This window comes from Oncorhynchus gorbuscha, linkage group LG09 (genome assembly GCF_021184085.1).
Source record: "Oncorhynchus gorbuscha isolate QuinsamMale2020 ecotype Even-year linkage group LG09, OgorEven_v1.0, whole genome shotgun sequence".
Taxonomy (NCBI): Eukaryota; Metazoa; Chordata; class Actinopteri; order Salmoniformes; family Salmonidae; genus Oncorhynchus; species Oncorhynchus gorbuscha.
The window spans coordinates 41,800,136-41,822,222 of record NC_060181.1 but is presented as its reverse complement, the minus strand read 5'-3'; the positions used below and the strand labels follow the sequence as shown (position 1 = coordinate 41,822,222).

Here is a 22,087-nt window from a genome sequence, read left to right as displayed (position 1 = left end):
CTCATCCCCATACTGTTTTTATACTGTTTTTTATTTATTTACTTTTCTGCTCTTTTGCACACCAATATCTCTACCAATATCTCTACCTGTACATGACCATCTGATCATTTATCACTCCAGGGTTAATCTGCAAAATTGTATTATTCGCCTACCTCCTCATGCCTTTTGCACACATTGTATATAGACTGCCCATTTTTTTTTTTCCTACTGTGTTATTGACTTGTTAATTGTTTACTCCATGTGTAACTCTGTGTTGTCTGTTCATGCTTTATTTTGGCCAGGTCGCAGTTGCAAATGAGAACTTGTTCTCAACTAGCCTACCTGGTTAAATAAAGGTGAAATAAAAAAATAAAAAAATAAAAAAAATCAAACAATACTTTTTTTCTCTTTGGACTGAAGGATTTTAGGGCAGATTTTAGGGCAGATTGTGAAATTCTTTATACAAACTATTAAGTCAAAGCTATTTATTTATGTTTTTAGTAAGTTTTAGTAACGCAAAATATAGATCATGTACATGGACAGTAACATTTAGCGCAACTTGAATCAAATTAAGGATTCAAAGGTTTATAAAGCCTAGACAAAGGTGAAACATTTATAAATGGAAAAAAGCCTGAGAAAAGTACTAAACTAAATCTAAACATGTGACGGCCAAAATTGTTCTGTTCCTTTTGGGAAATATGTCCTTACATTCATTCTTATGTGATTGGAATCATTTATCCCAATCTATTTATAGAAATCTCAGACATCAATTCAAGGTCTTCAACAGTCAGCATCATGGACTAAAGGAAACACATCCTCGGCAACAAGCTACTATCACTTCACAGGTAATGACAGATGGGTAAAATGTCAAAAAAAATAAGAGCCAATTTCACAAGAAGAAGAAGTTAATATAACCAAGAAGCAATTAATTTTTGATATCCTGCCTCGTAAACACGAACTTACTCAAAACATGAAAAGAGGGACGGAGAAAGTGTTTGCTTTGAATTTTAGCTCTCCTCTCCGAACAGCCGGAGGGATCCTGTCCAACAGAAATGTTGACTTTTCTCTTTTTGATTTGGGTACTGTGATGTGGAAGGTTTGTTTGTTATTACAATCAAGACTCTGAAAATGAATTTGTAGAGTTGGTCTAGACAAGGATTATTTGGCTATCTTATATGACCATATTCCAGTGGCAACACACTGATGAATCTCAAAAATGGGAAACAATTGGTGCTTTTACCCGGTCCGAAAACTAGATTAAGAACAGTAATAGTCTATTAATACACCCTATCATTTTCACTATCTATATTAATCAACGTAGAATTGAATTAGAGGCTATCATTGTAATAACCATATTTGACTGTTTCGCTTCCTTCTGTCGAGCTCAGGTTACTTAGCATCATTCATGTGAATTCATCCAGAGTGAAAATAAATATTTTGCAGCCGTGATTGTGTAGGGATGTATATTTTCACAAATCCTCGAGTTACAAGGAGCTCTCTTATGTCAAAGCAGGCCCTCAAATTACCCCAATTAATTATGTGTATCTGGACGTTTGGGAGAGGAAACGCGCATTCATCCAAGACATGGGAATGCGGAAAGAGAACCAAACAACCAAACAAATTTAACTCTGCTCGGAGGAGTAGGACCCCCAGTACCAGGGCAGTTTTCCCGAGGATTTGACCTAGTGATTCTGTCAAACATGGGAAAGTTTCCACAGGGTTTCAATCCAAGTAGGAATGTGGCCGATAAAGGCTGAGTAATCCTTTCAGCATTGCCGTTTCAATCTTCCTAGCCCTAGAACACAAAGGAATACCAACCCATGGGAGGTGGGTGATTAAATCCAAACATTCGGGAGTACCTCTCTCTCTTCCAGCACATTTCAGACATAGGTGGAATTGGTTTGCCTCAAGATAGCCAGAAAGAAATAACACATGTGGTATGTCTGCAATCTCAAAGTTTGAGAATATGGTAGGCGTTTCTCATAACATAATAATAACTACTATATTCCCTCACTGCCAGAGGCAGCTAAACATCTTTCAGAACTGCTGCCTCTTCTAATCAAATAAATGGCCATTTAATGACAGCGATTGTTACATTCAGCGTCACGTCCATGTTTATCTTCCCCCGCTAAAGAGGCGAAAGTTTATAAATTCTCTAGTCATCCAGGGTTACCCTCACAAAACCAAAAAACCTATATAAGCTCCCAAGTCAAACCCAAGCCCCACTTTATTTTCTAAGTGTACATCACACAACGAGCCACACTGTTACATCAGGTCTAAATTATGAGGCACTTCTTTGCCTCATCTCACAGTGTGGGGTGAGACTGGACCATGTATCATCTGTGGCTGTGTGGGTCTGGACTCTGGACAGGGGGCTTTGATATCCAGCATCTGTGCTGACAGCGGTAGTCATCGTGCCCCGGGGTAGTACGGGGCGGAAGGGGGGGGCGGCACAGGGGGTCAATGGCATGGAGGCCGCAGAGGCAGTGGCTCGGAACAGCCCCTTTTTTCCTCAGTTACGGTGCATGCTGAACAACAGTGGAATGAAAACAAAGCGTCAGGAAGAGGTACAGTAGCCCTCACCAGATGGAACTGCTTTGGTCTGACCTCAGCCCATAGCAGTGTAACGAAGGGAAAATGGATGCTAACGACTGCTGAGGCAGTGTGTCTCTTTCATAGATTCAAATGTCTATAATATTTTTTTTTAAGTCACAAATCTTAAAGAAGATATCCCAATGTTTCTGCAATGTTATAGCTAGTTTCACATCCTAACCAACAACTCAGAGGTCAAGTCTTGTAAAGTAATAACACTGACTAATTCATCCCACTTTCCTTTGGCTAACCTACAATCTACATGTCAACATGGAGAGAATGCAGTCCCCTTCAAGCAAAACCCCACCCTTGGAGCTGTGGAAGCTCATAGTCATATCATATGGAAGATCCCCAGGCAGACCAGACCAGACCTGTACAGTAGAGCTCTGTTTGAACACTGTAACATCATCATAACCCAGCGTGGTCCTCTCCAGCCTCTTACAGCTCTGTCTCCTCTGAGGGCCCAGAGCAGAGCGGCAGACACACAGAGGATACGCAGCACAATGTCGCCATATCCCCGGCTTTTTCATCTGGCTGGATCTCTGTTTATTTTTGCTTTCTGAGACTGAAGTGCAGGAGAAGTGTGTATACACATGGTGACAACCAGGGAGAGATTAGATGATCGAAACCAGCGCACCCCAAAGACAAGTAGGGTAGGTGCATTATCCCCAGGCTGAGCTGAAGGATAAGGGATGCGTAGGGATCCTTTCCGCTAGACCAGTGGTCTCCAAAAAGTTCAATTGCGAGATATCACTATCTTTCAGCCCAACTCTGAGTAGCCTTGCTCGAAAAAACAATTCTGAAAGTACATGCAATTTTCACGTGTTCCTCTGCAAACTGTCATAAACAAATCTCGCAAGTATTATACACCGCAAGCACCCAGCTTCTATCTAATTAACGCAACTTTGACATTATCCCACCTCTGATTAGCCACTATTGGCTTAAAAAGCCAACGCTAACATAATATTTGCTCATTCATTTACAGCAAAATTGCCCCTGTCTGTCTGTGTTACACGCGTTTGTCTATCAATCCATGTAAGCACAACCGTCTTGTGGGTTGGTTGACAGAAATACTTCCCCCAAAACCTTATCAATGAAATGTTACCGGCGAAGTAGGCTTACCTGGCAGAAGTATATAATTTGTTATTTTGCAAACCTTGAAATGAGCAGCAGCAGTACAGAACCGTCGTTAGACCTGCACATTAGAAAGCACATTCCTCACTCACGAGATGCACAATTAAAGGGCCAGATGTGCAATTAAAGGGGGATTACACTCAAAAATCTAAATGTGTTAGTTTTCTTCCAGACTTAAATAAAAACGGGTCTCCTGACGTGATTTAAGCTTTGGCATGGACTCAGAACATCCAATTTCGTTGTTTCTGTATGAACAATTGTAATTTTGAGTGTGAAAATAAAACTGAGAAAGTGTCATTTGGGAAAATATCAAAATCTCAGATTTTATAGGGCCCCTGACCTCAGCTCATACCAGTGTAACGAAGGGAAATGAATGCTAATGGCTAGAGTTGTTTATTAACCATTATTTTACCAGGTATATTGACAGAAAACATAGTGCACTACTTCCTCTTGGACAATAAGGACCCGGGGAGGAGTTGCAGGGGAGAGGAGAAGAAAATAATGTGCCTATTTGAAAGCTAGAAAAAAATGAGTAGCTCAGTATTTTATTTTTTATTTTTTACATAAGTAGCTCTCATGCTAGAAAAGGTTAGAGACCCCTGCGCTAGACTACGGTTACCATATTATTTTATGCTATAGAATATAATACTCCAACATTATTATGTAATATTTGAGAGTCCTATTTTTGAATGCTTTAGATTCCCCTTAAATTGAGAACACGTGACTCGCAGTAGTCCCCTGTAATATAACATTATTGAAATGTCCTGAATAGTAAAAAAAGAAAAGAAATGGTCAAATAAACTTAAACAAAACAAAATTATCAGGCAGATTGACACAATGACATACACTACTATATGTTAAGAAGTTTGAGAACTTAATGCATAATGTTTCAAGCTCGGTGAATGAGCTCTGAGGGTTAACAGAGGCAGATCCCACCTGACTTTCTACAGTATAGACCACCATTAGTCAGACTGAATCCCACCCCATGCTCCTCCAGTCCATCCATGCACAGCCCCTCCAGACCTGCTGAGGATTAACCCCCACAACCCCAGCCTGCAGCTCCCCCTGGCAGATACGTCCACTCATACAAACATCTGCACCCATTTATGACTTAACAGGCTTAGAGCTCCATTCGTTTTCCAGCTGCAGACGTGTGTTCTGGGGCTGTCTCGTTGAGTGACTCTCTGGTGGTGGTCTGCATCAGTCTGGTAGTTTCTGAATTTCTACCCTCGACTACTGTTACACCTCTTGTTAAAACTATCCGTTTATCACTGAAACACTTACAGTTTTATAGTACAAGAGGTCAGTCTTATCCTGACCCAACAAAGCCTGCTAGGGCTCTATCATAAGGGTGATTGAGACTAAATTGAGTACAGTTCTTCTCTTTAAAAAAGTTGGGGTGTAATGCAGATTGACCTTTGACTCCTATTTTAAGCAGAGGTCTAATATGATGTGATAAGGGGAGAAAAGGGGGAATGGGGCAACCACACTATCTCCAGTTGACTCTGCCAGCCACAGCCCTGGTATTGTGCGGAATGTGAGAAGCCTGGCTTGGGTCCCAGACAAGGCAAACACAGTGCTCTACAAGGTTAAGATGTTCTCCAGAGCTGTCAATATAATGTGTGTATGTGTGTGTGAGGGGTGTGGATGAGGTGTCACGCCGATCACAGCTCTAAACTGATAAATCAGGACCCAAACACGTCCCACACATAAGACAAAACCACCCACCGCACTGGAAGGAGTTGTGAGTGGCCTACCATACTGTGCAGTTTCAAACCTCATGTTAATATATCATAAGATATGGACCACAAACAATTCTTCATCAAGCAACTTTTCCCTAAGCTCTACCCGCACCAAAGACATGGAATAAATAAATTAGTGGGGTCATTGCAAATAGTTTTCATGGAAGTCTTATGACAACAACGGCACAAGAACAGAGTAAGAGAAGGAAAACTCGGCTATTCATCATTTACAGATCCAACTCTGGCTGTGAGGGAGTGAAAATGTTTATCTGTTCCCCAATATCTCCCACACTCTTTCCCTCTCTCCCCACCTTCACTTGCTTGTCTTCGTTCGGTTTCCCACACGGCTGGTGCTTTTATGACTTGATATTTATCTGCTGTTCTGTTCATGTATTCAAAGCCTCTCCGCTTCAACTGAAACTATTCCATTGCTCTCTTTCATCCCCAATTGTGATGTTTTGATTTGTAATCATGGAAAAGTTGAAGAAGCTGAACTCTCAGATAAGGTGAAATGGTGTCCTTTGGGACTTTGGCAAGCGGCCTCAGTGCTGACAGACAAAGGCAGCCACTCACAATGGAACATCTGTAGGACACAACCTCTAAGGAGATTAGAGCTCAATGGCAGTGTATGGGGATGCTTCAGGAATTTACCCCGACTCCTCAGAGTCAGCCTTATCTCTCAGATGAATAATTGTCCGATGGAAGAGAATTCCGATGGATTTTGTAGACGATGAAACTCTACAGTGAACTTAAAGATTGGCTGAACCCAAAAAGAGATACAAAGAAACAGCGGCTCGACGGTCTCTTTCGTTTCTGCCGCATGCCAGAAAACAGAAATAGAAAGCATAGACCTGCATGTTTTTTTTCTGCGATAGCTGTCCCTCGAAGAACAAAAGCTGTATACATTTATATGAAGGCAGACTCTTGTAGGGCCTGGTGGAATTCTACCGGACTGAAATGAACCAGAACAGGCTACCCGGTGGAGAAGTTCAGAGAAAGATGACAGAAGCTTAACAAGGTAGAGAAATGATGACATGAGTTATAGCCTGTGACATATATAAATAATGGAAGCCAGTGATACGCCATTCTTATCACAGCTGGATTCCAAATTCAGTATTGATATGTTGTAGTAAACTGTGATAGCAGAATTTATTTGACCACTGACCGAACAATCACATATATAGTATTGTATAGTATTCCAATTCCACAATATAAAAATGGGAACTATCTTTTATTTGGGTCATAATCACTCACCCGTGCCATAGAAAGGCATTTGCCAGGGCATTGGACTATGGACTACGTTCGACAATGCTCGCCAGCTACAGTAATTACTTCTAAACACAAGCACAACGACATCCACTTGCTTGTCCAAAACAACATTATTTATATTAATCCCTTTCACAGGTATGTGATACTTTACCCTTATTCAAAACAAGGTCAAATGCCACTAACTGTTTCAAACTATTAGTTACCTGATATACAGTATAGGCCTACATGGTAAAATTATCCATATCACCTGTGTGACATGCTGCAGCACACTCACTTTAAAACTTCTTCAAGCTAGGGTCTATTTTTCTCCACGCCCCTCCACTTTAAACTGTCTGTTACTCAGGCCCAGAAGCCAGGATGTGCATATAATTGGTACCATTGGATAGAAAACACTTTGAAGTTTGCAGAAATTTTACAATAATGTATGAGACTATAACACAATTGAAATGGTAGGAGAACATCCAAAGAAAAACCAACCACAACTTTTTTGGAGAGAGACCATGCACTTCCAATGGAAAGATATGGGTCATATGTAATTCCAGCTCCCAGATTACAATTCCTATGGCTTCCATTAGATGTCAACAGTCTTCGTTCAATGTTTCAGGATTGTTTCTTCCCAAAACGAGGAAGAATTTTGAGTTTTGGTACTGGGAGTCAGAGTTCAGTCTGTGCGCGTGCGACGAAGGGGACGCGCACTTGTTTATTTTGCTTTTCTATTGAACATACTTCTTTCCATATGAAGTATTATAGTTTAATTATGATTAAAGGATTAAATATAAACAATATAAAGCGGTAGCTTTTTGGATTCCTTTCTCTGCATGTTGATTACTCAAATCGATGGAGCCAACTAAACTGACTTTTTGGGATATAAAGAAGGATTTTATCTAACAAAACGACCATGCATGTTGTAGCTGGGACCCTTTGGATTGCAAATCAGAGGAAGACTTTCAAAAAGTAAGTGAATATTTAATCGCTATTTGTGATTTTACGAAGCCTGTTCTGTTTGAATATCATTTTGAAGCGGGGCACCGTCCTCATACAATCGCATGGCATGCTTTCGCTGTAAAGCCTATTGTAAATCAGACAATGTAGTTAGATTAACAATCATTTAAGCTTTTAACCGATATAAGACACATATGTACCTAGATGTTTAATATGCATCATTTTATGATTATTTATTTGAATTGCGCGCCTCCAATTTCTCCGGAAGTTGTCAACAGGTGTCCCGCTGACTGGACGCCTAGCCCTTAATTTATAATACCTGTGGTACTCACAGGAAGAAAAAAATGATTCCATTATTAAGAATGGAATATACTCAGAAGGAAGGAAACCCAAACATAATGCAGTATATTCTCAATTCATTCAACACATAAGCTAGTGATTGCAGAGCACTAAGTGACATGTCTTGAGGGTTATATAACAAAAGCCTGACACACCTCACCAAATACAAAAATAATATAGCAATTAAAGCTAGATAAATCCTGCACAAAGTGCCCACCAGAGAGTGATTCATTAAAATGAATGCAGGAAGTTTAACCACATGTACCCATGATGCCTCTCAGAGAGCCTCTCCAGACCGTGGGTAACATTACAGAGAAATTAACTCCACCATTAATTTCGGTTGCATAACTGTAGTATAAAGTTAAGGACTTTTCTGCCCAATATCAAAAGTTCTAACAGGTTCGAGGCTGACGACCACAACGAAATATGATTCCTGGAAAAAGAGTTTGAAACTAAGTGCGCTGCCATATTGACTGTGACAAACATTCTAAATGCCCCTTTCCTGAAAACCAAGAACATTAACCATGTTGGCCTCAGTGTCCACATCCATGTGGAAATACTGTGGCATTGCCGTAATGGACTTCCTTATTCCCTTGACATGTTGAGAAGAAAGCTCTGTTCTCTTTTCACCTTCTCTGCTAGTGCAAGGGAGGCAAAGATTAATTTATGGAAGCAGTAGCAGTATAGAACAACGCGTTCTGCTATTTTTGCGGTCTTACAAGTTTTGCGCTGGACAGGAAGGAAGCGCTTCTCAGTCTGTTGCATGTCCACTAAATCTATGCATCATCCGATTTGTTAGTTTTGGCCCGCATTATCAGCAAAAATGTACTTTGATACAGAGGAAGTCACCCCTAAAATAGCTTGGTCTTTCCTTGGCTCTTTAGGCATGCTGTGTGGCCTTCTAGTAGCATTACGAATAGAACTATTCAGCCTTTCACTGTATTAACCACGTTGTACATCCATTAACCCCTGTGTTTACACTAACCAGCATGGCCATGTTCAGTTTAAAGGCACAGCAATGGGAATTTCACAGGGATAGCACTGTGTACACACTGATTTTTGTCTCTCTTTTGACTTCAACAGCTTATTCTGGCAATGACTCCCTCTGAAGAAACGTTGGTTTGAAAACCCTTTCTACTGTCTGCACTGAAGTCAAAGTGTGAAGATCTATCACTTTCACTCGCTAGAAGCAGAAGGTTTTTTTTGGCTCCTCAAAATGGACCTTCGTCCAAGTTCCAATGACTTGAGTTGTCCTTTAAATATTGAGGATGTAGAAAGGGGATCTGGAGTGTATCTCTCCTGTAGGTGATTTATACCTTTCAAACGTTGAATGCATCTGGAAGTGATCAGGTGAGTGATACAAAACATCTCAGCCCAAGTTATTTTAACTATGATTTATTTTATTTTTATTTTTTAAAGGCAAACTTAATGATCTTTCCTCTACAACTGACCATGCACACTTCCCCAAGCCCGGCAGCAATGGCCTGGAGTGGGGATGCATTATTAAGTGGCTCGTTTCCAGCGACAAATACCCAAAGATCACAGACAATCTGATCCAGAAGTAATATTCAGACAAACAGAAGACACTTTTGACTGGGCAGGAATGTTATCAGTGCCTGCTCTTCCCTGGGACAAGCAGAATTTCACAGTGGGAATGATCGGGACAGCCTAATGCTTCTCAAACAGCTGCTTGCTGCATCTACCCCCAACAGTTAAGCGCCCATGCATGGGAGTGTGTGTGGTATCCTTTGTTGATTCTTTCACCAGAGTGGCTGGTGTAGCATTAGGGACAGCTCTCCTCTCGACAAGCAGCCAAGGCTTACATGATTAAGATAGATAGACTGGCTGGGACACTTAATCTTCCGTCCAATGAAAAATGTTAACTGCATCCGGATGTTCCTGCACGTCCATAATTAGGCGGAATTATCGCTGTGTGCTTCAGGGCTGCCTCGTGAAGCGTCTCTTCTAATTCTTCTCGTGTTGGCGTCAACTGGTTACTGTAACTTCTCCTGTCTATCAACTTTATCGTTGACAAGATTATTGAAAGTTGTTCTTTCCGAATAATAAACACATGCTGGATGCATGTTTCCCCCCCCCCCCTTCTTTCCCCCACTTGATTTTCTCGCTTCAGATGAAAAATGTCAGAGGTCTGCAGAGAACGCAAATGTGTCAGGGAAGAAACATGGTGGTATTAGTGGTGATGGCAGATGCTTTCGCAACACTCACATTTTTACATTTGTGGAAAAGTTATGCCAGCGGTCTCATTAGTCTAGAATTCAGTACTGTTTCTATAGTATGCTGTATAGTGTGTTGAGGTCCACTGAACAAAGATAAAGACCAGTGAGATTCCATTTCAGTCGGATTTAAACTCAGACTCTTTTCTACACAGGATGGCCTGACAGTAGGCCTACACTGTAAAAAATTATAATTTTAAAAGCCAATATAACCAATTGCTTAATCAGCATTATTCTGTGACTTGAGCGGACTTCAAAAAGACAAACATTTGAGCTAATGTATTAAAGTGTGTTTACTCAACAAACTCAGCTCAAATTGAGTGAACATTCAATTCAACATGAGAATATACAGTGCCTTTGGAAAGTATTCAGACATTTACATTACATTTTACATTTAAGTCATTTAGTAGACGCTCTTATCCAGAGCGACTTACAAATTGGTGCATTCACCTTATGACATCCAGTGGAACAGCCACTTTACAATAGTGCATCTAAATATTTTAAGGGGGGGAGGGAGGGGGGGTGAGAAGGATTACTTTATCCTATCCTAGGTATTCCTTAAAGAGGTGGGGTTTCAGGTGTCTCCGGGAGGTGGTGATTGACTCCGCTGTCCTGGCGTCGTGAGGGAGTTTGTTCCACCATTGGGGAAGACCCCATGACTTTTTCCACATTTTGTTACGTTACAGTCTTCTTCTAAAATTTATTAAATAAAAAAAAAGCCCCAGCAATCTACATACAATATCTAATAATGACAAAGTGAAAACAGGTTTTTAGACATTTTTGAAAAAGTATTAACAATAAAGAGCAGAAATACCTTATTTACATACAGTAAGTGTTCAGACCATTTGCTTTGAGACTCGAAATAGAGCTCAGGTGCGCCCTGTTTCCATTGATCACCCTTGAGATGTTTCTACAAGTTGATTGGAGTCCACCTGTGGTAAATTCAATTGATTGGACATTATTTGGAAAGGCACACACCTGTCTATATAAGGTCCCACATTTGATAGTGTATGTCAGAGCAAATGCCAAGCCATGAGGTCGAAGGAATTGTCCATAGAGCTCTGAGACAGGATTGTGTCAAGGCACAGATCTGGGGAAGGGTACCAAACATTTCCTGCAGCATTGAAGGTCCCCAAGAACACAGTGGCCTCCATCATTCTTAAATGGAAGAAGTTTGGAACCACCAAGACTCTTCCTAGAGCTGCCTGCCCGGCCAAACTGAGAAGTCGGGGGAGAAGGTCTTTGGTCAGGGAGGTGACCAAGAACCCAATGGTCCCTCCGACAGAGCTCTACAGTTCCTCTGTGGAGATAGGAGAACCTTCCAGAAGGACAACCATCTCTGCAGCAATCAGGTCTTTATCGTAGAGTGGCCATATGGAAGCCACTCCTCAGTAAAAGGCACATGACAGCCTGCTTGGAGTTTGCCAAAAGGCACCTAAAGGACTCTCAGACCATGAGAAACAAGATATTCTGGTCTGATGAATCCAAGATTGAACTCTTTGGCCTGAATGCCAAGCGTCACGTCTGGAGGAAACCTGACACCATCCCTACGGTGAAGCATGGCTCTGGCAGCATCGTGCTGTAGGGATGTTTTTCAGTGGCAGGGACTGGGAGACTAGTCAGGATCGAGGGAAAGATGAACGGAGCAAAGTACAGAGAGATCCTTGATGAAAATCTGCTCTAAAGTGCTCAGGACCTCAGACTGGGGCAAAAGTTCACCTTTCAACAGGACAACGACCCTAAGCACACAGCCAAGACAATGATGGAGTAGCTTCGGGATAAGTCTCTGAATGTCCTTGAGTGGCCCAGCCAGAGCCCAGACTTGAACCTAATTGAACATCTCTGGAGAGACTTGAAAACAGAGAGGATCTGCGGAGAAGAATGGGAGAAACTCCCCAAATACAGGTGTGCCAGCTTGTAGCATCATACCCGAAGGTGTTTCAACAAAGTACTGAGTAAAGGGTCTGAATATGTATATAAATGTAATATTTAAAAACATTTTTTTTGTAAATTAGCAAACATTTCTGAAAACCTGTTTTTGCTTTGTCATTATGGGGTATTGTGTGTAGATTGATGAGAGGGGAAAACTCTGTAATCCATTTTAAAATAAGGCTGTAATGTAACAAAATGTGGAAAAGGTCAAGGGGTCTGAATACTTTCCAACGGCACTGTATGTTCTATCAGTTATATGCCCAAATGTTGAGCAAACTCACAATCCTATTACAGCTGGTGGCCTTACAATTATATTTTGAATCAACATACTTCTCTTACAATGTATAGACGTGGTACTAAATGTGTGATGTGATTTTTCTCCACTGAACAATATTTTGTATGCCAGTAGTTTTTCTTCATTTATATACTGTAGGTCAATAATCATTTACAACCCGCAGCTTATTCCAAGTTTAAAAGCAGTTTTTAACCATTGATGCATAGTGATACGTGCTGTTTCTTAGCAAAAGCCAAACATTTCTTTGGGAATTGATATGTACATACCCGTATCTTTGTGCTTTACTAGAGTGAAATTGTAAATAATAATTAGTTCTCAACTGACTTGCCCAGTTAAATAAAGGTTAAATAATACAAAAATACAGTAAGAAGGAATAACATATCTGCTACTTTCCTAACTACAAACTCAACCAACAGTTCATTGGAATGTAAGATTGTGTCATTTATAAAGAACGACTATTTCTCACAACCTGAGGAGTGAAAAGATAACCTTTCAGAGCTAGATGAAACGCAGTAAAACTGTTGAGAAGCTTTCCCAAATAGCTTTTAAGAGGGTACACTAACTACTAATAAGCAGAGGGCACAGCATGCTAACGGGTATTGATGACGTTCTGTTCAATTAATCACACAATTCCAGTGTAATCTCCACTTCACTGTGCCTTAAATGAAATGATTTGTTCACTTTTGTGCCAACATTTTACAGACAAAAATAAACTATTATGTGTTTAAGCAATTCATCATAGATTGGCCTTACTAATCTCATTGGAAAGTCACAATATTGTGAAAAGTACAGCAGAGCTGCTCTTCCGAATTTAGAGTTTGTTTATTTGATTCATGTATTCATTTCAGAGAGACAATCTGTCTTTTCAGAGACAGGGTTCAAGTCTCAAAGCTAAGAAAAGCAATTCAGTTGCCAAGTGGTATCAGTGATGACCTCACAATTCATTAACGTCACAGTGAAACCGTATTTGTGATCTTAAACACCTAACTGGCTTTACAAACAAATCATTATTCAGACATAGGCAAAAGAACATGACACCTGCCATGAAAAGACTCATTCATTATTTGCAATATCTAATACATAACAGGTTTTCATTTGTTGGAGGAAAAGGACGTGATGGTGCAACCTGGTCTCAGAGAATTTCGTATTATTCTGTATGTAAATCCAAGTTGGTAAGTTTTGTATGGTATATATTCATTTGTGGATGTCCATCCACCATTATGTATGATATGTTACGATTTACAATTTATATTACACAGTACCAGTCAAAAGTTTGGACATACATACTCATTCAAGGGTTTTTCTTTATGTTGACTATTTTCTACATTGTAGAATAATAGTGAAGACATAAACTATGAAATAACACATATGGGATCATGTAGTAACCAAAAAAGTGTTCAACAAATCAAAATATATTTTAGATTCTTCAAAGTAGCCACCCTTTGCCTTGATGACAGCTTTGCAGACCCTTGGAATTCTCTCAACCAGCTTCACCTGGGATTATTGAAGGAGTATATGCTAGGCACTTGTTGGCTGCATTCCCTTCACTCTGAGGTCCAACTCATCCCAAACCATCTCAATGAACAGATTTCCACCGGTCTAATGGCCATTGCTCATGTTTCTTGGTCCATCCAAGTCTCTTCTTCTTATTGGTGTCCTTTAGTAGTGGTTTCTTTGCAGCAATTCAACCATGAAGGCCTGATTCACACAGTCTACTCTGAAAAGTTGATGTTGAGTTGTGTCTGTTAATTGAACTCTGTGAAGCATTTATTTGGGCTGCAATTTCTGAGGCTGGTAACTCTAATGAATTTATCCTCTGCAGTAGAGTTACCTCTGGGTCTTCCTTTCCTGTGGAGGTCGTCATGAGAGCCAATTTCATCATAGCGCTTGATGGTTTTTGCGACTGTACTTCAAGAAACTTTCAAAGTCCTTGAAATTTTCCGTATTGACTGACCTTCATGTCTTAAAGTAATGATGGACTGTTGTTTGTCTTTGCTTATTTGAGCTGTTCTTGCCATAATATGGACTTGGTCTTTTACCAGATAGGGTTATCTTCTGTATATCACCCCAACCTTATAATAACACAAATGACCCGCTCAAACGCATTAAGAAGGAAAGAAATTCCACAAATGGGCTTATAACAAGGCACACCTGTTAATTTAAATGCATTCCAGGTGACTACCTTTGAAGCTGGTTGAGAAAATGCCAAGAGTGTGCATAGTTGTCATCAAGGCAAAGTGTGGCTACTTTGAAGAATCTCAAATATAACATATTTTTTTATTTGTTTGACACTTTTTTTGTTTACAACATGATTCCATATCTGTTATTTCATAGTTTTGATGTCTTCACTATTATTCTGCAATGTAGAAAATATTAAAAATAAAGAAAAACCCTTGAATGAGTAGGTGTGTGCAAACTATTGACTGATACTGTATGCTACTTATTTGCTAAATGTACAATATTTTGCGAATTTGCAAAACGTACAATATGTTGGAATTTGCTAATCTTATGATGTGTTACACATTCTAGGTAGCGTTAGCTAGGGTAGGGTTAGGGTTACGGTTAAGGTTAGGGTTAAGTTTAGGTGAAGGGTTAGCTAACATGCTAAGTAGTTGCAAAGTAGCTAAAAAAAATAGTAAGTAGTTGAAAAGTTGCGAATGACCTAAAATACTGAAGTTGTCTGTAATGAGATTCGAACTCGCAACCTTTGGGTTGCTTAATAATTGTATTATACACATACCTATCCACCCCTACCAACCACCCTCCTTTCATTTTTGCCTTAAGTAACCATCTGTCTTAGTAGTTAACTATACCAAACATAACATATCATACTAAATGAAATTCACAGATTTACGTTCAGAGAAATACAAAACACTCTGAGACCAGGCTGGACATAGTCATATGCACCACAGGCATCTTGTCTCTTAAACCCCGAATAGATGGTAAATTAGCAACACTCAATTTGAAATGTATGCTGCTTATTTTCCTTGCCTACACTTCTTGGCAAGCCTAATGAGAAGTATATTTGCTTGTTGATTGCTTTCCCAGTTGTATTCACTGAGCACTGCATTGCAAAATCATTATTTATGTTTCCCGCGATACTGTACCTTACCCAGTTGTAACATCATATTAGCTTTAACCTCTATTTAAATCTTGAAACTGCCGTTGCCTGTTGAGAATCCAATTTGAAGGTTACCCTTCAAAAGCATCCAGAGCTTTGAAATAAAAACGGATACACAATTTTGAAAGGCAAAAGATAAAGAAGGGAAAATTGAAGATGCATTCCCAATAACAAGTAAATATCCCCTTTTATAAAATAAAATCAAAAATGGTTTAATGTCTTTCCTATTAGTAAATCCTGTCCCATCAATCAATATAATGCACTTTGAAAATATCTGATTATGCCATTTATGTTGTTGTTTTTTCTATTCTAATGCTACAGTCTGGACTAATGAGAAGTCCTGGGTAGCAGCACATAGAGGTGGCATTCTTCCCTCGCACTCTCACAGGGGTCTTTATTGGTTTCCTGCCATTAAAGAGACAGCACACTGGAGAACTCTGGGTGACTAACACAATACTACCACCACTTTGTGACGCGGAACGTAACTCAGGGAGCACGGAGATTTTCGGAGAAGTACTGAGTACTGATCTTACACAAATAGATTGATGGTTGACAGTTGCGTAATTTAAAACAAACAAAAAAATTATTTAACCTTTATTTAACCAGGTAGGCAAGTTGAGAAAAAGTTCTCATTTACAATGAATGTAATGAAGCAGCTTTGTGGATTTCAATTATATATGGATGTTGGTTATTTGTCGGTATGTGACAGTCACACAAAGGCTTTTAACCAGATTAATAGGACCCTCGTTCAGTACGGTGGGCTTCTGTATGAGATTTGCTCACAAAGTTTCACATTTGTCATAATGATCGTTCATCAATGCAAGATCCGCTACCATGATCTTAAACCATTAATAAAAGACTCGTAGAACACAGCTCCAGCCAATATGAACACGGATGTATCCCCGACAATGCAGTAAGGACACAAATGAAAGACAACCTCAGGAGAACTGAAATTGAAAGCCGGAGAACGTCATTCTCAAACACACATCGCTGTTAAAGATGTCACGAAACACCAGAAGAAAACAAATCTGAAAGTAAACATAAATGAACACCTGTGTTCATCCAAAGTTGTTGACAGTGTGACCACTTCTCGCTTACCTTCTGCAGCCACTGAGTGTAGTTCTCCATGACGAGCTCCAGGTGTTGGATCTTCTGGGAAGCGAAGTCCTGTTCCAGTGGAGGAGCGTCTCTCTGCAGCGCATTGGCGCTGTTAAACTGGGTCGCGGCTTTCCCTTGTCGGCACGAATTCCCTCCGCTGCCGTCGCCCTCAGGTAGGATAAAGGTGTAGGTGCACTGTCCATGCTGCACTCTGTGGTACCTCCGATTACTGCTGCTACTACTACCACTACTACTTTCACTACTAGTACTACTACTGCTACCCGTGATGCCACCTGTGCTACCCTGTCCTGTGCTGCTGGCGCTGCCATCTGCCCCTTTTCTCTGCTCCACCCCGCCACAGCTTACTGCCACCAGCAGGGCTGCCAAGGAAAGCAAGTGGCAGGAAAACTTGTTCCACAACATCATATCAGCCTGGGGGGAACGGTTGAAAAGTGAAGTCCTTGTATCGTTGGATTCTGGATTTTCTTCCTTTTAGCGGTCTTGGGCTAGTATTCCCTTTGGTTGGAGTAGAATCAGAGCGCTGTAAGGATCCCAGTCGATGTAGAACATGTGCCTTCCATCCCCATGCTGGACCTCCTACTGTGAGAAGGTCTGGAGGGCATCGCCGGTGTGCTCACACACACGTACACACACGCGCGTGTAATGGGTTTCTGGAGTGCAATAAGTCCGGTCACAAGTCAGCCAGAAGTCAGTCGTTCAGGGCTCACCACATACACGTGTTGCACCGCGACAGCTTGTGTGTTTATTTAGAGGATCCTTGTTTACACTGTATCAACGCAGCATGTGCATGTATGTCTACATGTGTTGAATTTGAGTGTCAGTGCATACAGATAGTGTCGTCAGACCTCCTCTTGTGTCTCTGCTCTGCTCTTCCTCCTCCGTCTCTGCTCTGGTTTCCCTCTGTGACTAAACGACTGGAGTGAGGCTCACTAAAGAACAGCACCAGGCTTCCAGCACTCTCTGAGCCTGCCCCTCACAGAGACTGAAGAGGAATGTGTGTGTATGGACGAGTCTCTCTCGCTCTGTGTGTGTGTGTGTGTGTGTGTGTGTGTGTGTGTGTGTGTGTGTGTGTGTGTGTGTGTGTGTGTGTGTGTGTGTGTGTGTGTGTGTGTGTGTGTGTGTGTGTGTGTGTGTGTGTGTGTGTGTGTGTGTGTGTGTGTGTGTGTGTGTGTGTGTGTGTGTGTGTGTGTGTGTGCAGAAAGGAACCCCAGTACAGAGGATGTGCTCAGACTGCGAGGATCGGTTTACAAGCTCTGTGACCTGGGGCTTGTGTGGTAGCCCTGCCCCTGTAAACACTAAGCCTGTTCCCATCTCCCCTGCACTACAGTAAACAACAGGCAGCACAGGATTCTCACTGTCCATCACTCAACTATATAACACAGGCGTTCACAATGCTGATCACGCATGCAGAAGGTTGTATTTGCCTGTTTTTTTAGTAAATGTAGTTTTATCCCATTTAGGTGGTAATAGAATTCAATGTTTACATACTTTATCATATTAAATGAAGTGATATATCATATCAAATGTTCTTTTCTCCTCTCACCAAAAATAGCCACAACATGGTGCAAAACCCTGCGAAAGCTGTCAAAATTCCAATCTGGGAGAGCGCTCAGTGTTTTCAGGAAAACACAACCGAAATCCAAGAGTGAGTAGATAGAGGAGGAATGTCTTCATCGGCAGCCAGCGAGGGAAGCCAAGGGAATACTGTGGTGAAAGGCCCAGGGTCAAAAGGTCAAGTCCCTATTATGGACAGTGCCCTGACATCCCTAGGATTCAGGGCAGGCTATCAACAGATACAAATGACCAGGTCCTCATCACTTCACTGTGGTCCAAACCACCCCGATGTGTGTGTGAGATGTGTGTGTCTTCTGTCATAGTGGGGGCACAGTGTGGGAGAGGAAGGGTGTGTGAATTAATGCATTGAGGAGACCCAAGATAACAAATCCCCAGAATAACCAAGACTACCAAAGACACAAAGCATGTGCAAACATTTCTGGGAAATCTGGGTACTGTTGACGTACTTTGCTGGCGACTGTTACAAAGTCCAAACGAAGCAGAGAGTCATTGAATGTATTAAATCAAAACTACTTGCACTGCCATGAACATTAGCTTAAATGCCATGCTGTCAAATAAGACATACTATCATACAGTCTGCTGTATACATAGCAGGGTTGAAGGCAGTCAGTTCAGGAAGTAAACTGAAATTCCAATTCAATGATTGAAAAAGGGGCATCTATTTTCAACGACCTCTCAATAAATTGAAAAGAAGAAGCCATTTATGTGAGCAAGAAGAATTTGGGGGGCGATTTTAAGTTCCTGAATTGACTATTTAAATTGAGCTCAACCCTGATACATACGTAGGCATACATCAAAAATCGAATCTAATCAAATCTACTCACATGCTTCGTAAACAACAGGTGTAGACTAATAGTGAAATGTTTACTTATGGGTCCTTCCCAACAGCACAAGAGAGAGAAAAATATAAATAATAAAACTAATATTAACACAAGGAATAAATACACAATGAGTACCATAACTTGGCCTTTTGTCCTTTCTTCAGATTACGACCTCTCACTTTCTGTTATTTGAAAATGAAATATTCTCCAAAATATCGCTATTTTTAAAAAACAAGCCATAGAAAGTTGGTTGCAATTTCAGTTGAATCCACCAGAAAAGACCGAACAAATATTACAACAACAAATATTATTCAACACAAATATACTCACTGATAATATACTAATGTCGGCCCGGCATTAAAGACCAAAAGCGGTTCAAAAAAATTGTGACAAATTAAAAAGTACACCTGTTTCATTTAAGGACATACAAATAAAAAACATCTGTACCATATAGAGTGCAAAATAGTTGGGAAGAGTTTTTCAATGTACCAATTGCATGGCACGTGGTTTATGAACTGATACACAAAATTACGCCTGAAACAACTCTTGAAAGAGTTTTTCAATTTAAATGATTATACAACATTCTTGCCACCAACAGAATGTTATATATATGGGGTATACAACCATCCCAGCTCTGCAGATACAGAATCATGCTGCGAAGATACAGAATCATTAGATCATCTGTTTTGGTACAGTCCATAATGTAGCTTGTTTTTGGGGTCGCAGGTTCAGGAATGGCTGAAGAATTGCAACATTTGCCTGGAGCTAACTCTGCAAATAGCACTGCTGGATGATTTAAAAGTCCTAGTCAATTGATCATAAAATACAACGATACTCTGAGCAAAAATGTTTATCTTAAATGTACAACCTGTAGAAACTATTAGAATAGAAAGGTTCAGAGCTTTTGTGAAACATCACAGCACAGTTGCGAAATATATGGCAAATAGAAATCAAAACGGGATGGTCTTCAGGGATAGATGGGAGGGGTTGAGGGTAACTGAAGGCTGGAACTGGAAGGTCTTCATTGATAGATGGGAGGGGTTGAGGGTAACTGAAGGCTGGAACTGGAAGGTCTTCAGGGATAGATGGGAGGGGTTGAGGGTAGCTGAAGGCTGGGACTGGAAGGTCTTCAGGGATAGATGGGAGGGGTTGAGGGTAGCTGAAGGCTGGGACTGGAAGGTCTTCAGGGATAGATGGGAGGGGTTGAGGGTAGCTGAAGGCTGGGACTGGAAGGTCTTCAGGGATAGATGGGAGGGGTTGAGGGTAGCTGAAGGCTGGGACTGGAAGGTCTTCAGGGATAGATAAGAGGGGTGGAGGGTAACTGAAGGCTGGGACTGGAAGGTCTTCAGGGATAGATGGGAGGGGTTGAGGGTAACTAAAGGCTGGGACTGGAAGGTCTTCAGGGATAGATGGGAGGGGTTGAGGGTAACTACAGGCTGGGACTGGAAGGTCTTCAGGGATAGATGGGAGGGGTTGAGGGTAGCTGAAGGCTGGGACTGGAAGGTCTTCAGGGATAGATGGGAGGGCTTGAGGGTAGCTGAAGGCTGGGACTGAAAGGTCTTCATAGATAGATGGGAGTGGTTGAGGGTAGCTGAAGGATGGGACTTATAAGAAACAAAAGATAACTATTGTAAAATATAATGTGTCCGTAAAATGTATATAGCATGTATGGAAGTAGAAACCTAAGTGTTGTTGTCCATTAGTTTACTACAATTAGGGGAGGGTTAGGAGAAAATATATTTTAAAATAACTATATACTGTACATACAGGAAAGAGTTAGTGCAAAAAGGGTATATACAGATAATCCGGATAGCTATTTTTTAAGAACCATTTAACTAACTCTTTAGCAGTCTGATGGCTTGGGGTCTGTTCAGGGTCCTGTCTGTTCCAGACGTGGTGTATCGGTACTGCTTGTCAAGTGGTAGCAGAGAGAACAGTTTATGACTTGGGTGGCTGGAGTCCTTGACAATTTCTAGGGCCTTCCTCTGACACCGCCTGGTGTAGAGGTCCTGGATGGCAGTGATGTACTGGGCCGTATGCACTACCCTCTCTAGCGTCTTGTGGTCGGATGCCTAACAGTTGCCATACCAAGCGGTGTAGAACCTTTGAGGATCTGAGGGCCTATGCCGAATCTCTTCAGCCTCCTGAGGGGGAAGAGGCATGGTCGTGCCTTCTCCACAACTGTGTTGGTGTGTGTGAACCGTGATAATTCCTTAGTGATGTGGACACTGAGCAACTTGAAGCTCTCGACCCGCTCCACTGCAACCCCTTCGATGTGGATGGGGGTGTTTGCCCCGCCCTCTGTTTCCTGCACCACATTGCCAGGTCACTGACCTTCTCCTTATAGGCAGTCCAGTCGTCGGTGATCAGGCCAACCAACATCATGTCGTCAGCAACTTTGATGATGTTGGAGTCGTGCACGGCCACGTAGTCGTACTTTGTACTATCAAATTATGAAGCAGAAATACATTGTCATATCAGAAATAACCTCCTTTCCGCTCATATTGGCATCGTCTGTGCCTTTTCACAACAAGCAGCAGTTGTAAGTCTACAGGAGGAAACACACGAGCTGTTCGAACTGGCAGCATCTTAATTGAGTTGTGTAATCTCACATCTGAATGCTCATAGAAATGTAAACATTGAATATTGAGAAAACAAATGCAGTTTCAAAGCTACAGGACTACAATCATTTTTTTTTTTAAACTGATGCGGTCTCAAGTGGGTCTTTCGACATAACACTTTCTTTGACAAAATGTGAAAATCGGCTAACTTTTGACAATCAAGCACAGCATGGATTATGTCCGTTTTTCAAGGCTGCTATACAGCTTTTCTAAATCGGAATCTGGCTCATGTTGTGCTTTTGAAAAGAAAATGAGCAACATTTATTGGTTGTCAGTTGATTTCATCTACCTTTGACTCATTCCTCTCTGCCTCCTTCTTTCCACTCCTCTCCTCTTTTGACCTCACCCTCTCACCTTCCCCCCTACTCACAA

The 22,087-nt window shown here is 41.2% G+C and overlaps 1 protein-coding gene across 3 annotated transcripts in view; it reads right to left on the bottom strand.

The window, feature by feature from the left end:
* LOC124043637 (angiopoietin-1-like) overlaps window positions 1–17,737 on the bottom strand; it is a 69,045-nt gene extending 51,308 nt beyond the window's left edge. Inside the window, exon 1 of one of the 3 annotated variants that reach the window (XM_046362426.1) lies at window positions 16,678–17,737. In XM_046362426.1, the coding sequence (XP_046218382.1) occupies window positions 16,678–17,103 (426 nt within the window). In that variant the 5' untranslated portion in view covers window positions 17,104–17,737. Of the gene's footprint in view, window positions 1–3,693; window positions 3,766–16,677 lie in introns of those variants that run through there. The other 2 variants (XM_046362425.1, XM_046362427.1) reach the window with 2 other exon arrangements.
* Window positions 17,738–22,087: the final 4,350 nt, after the last annotated feature.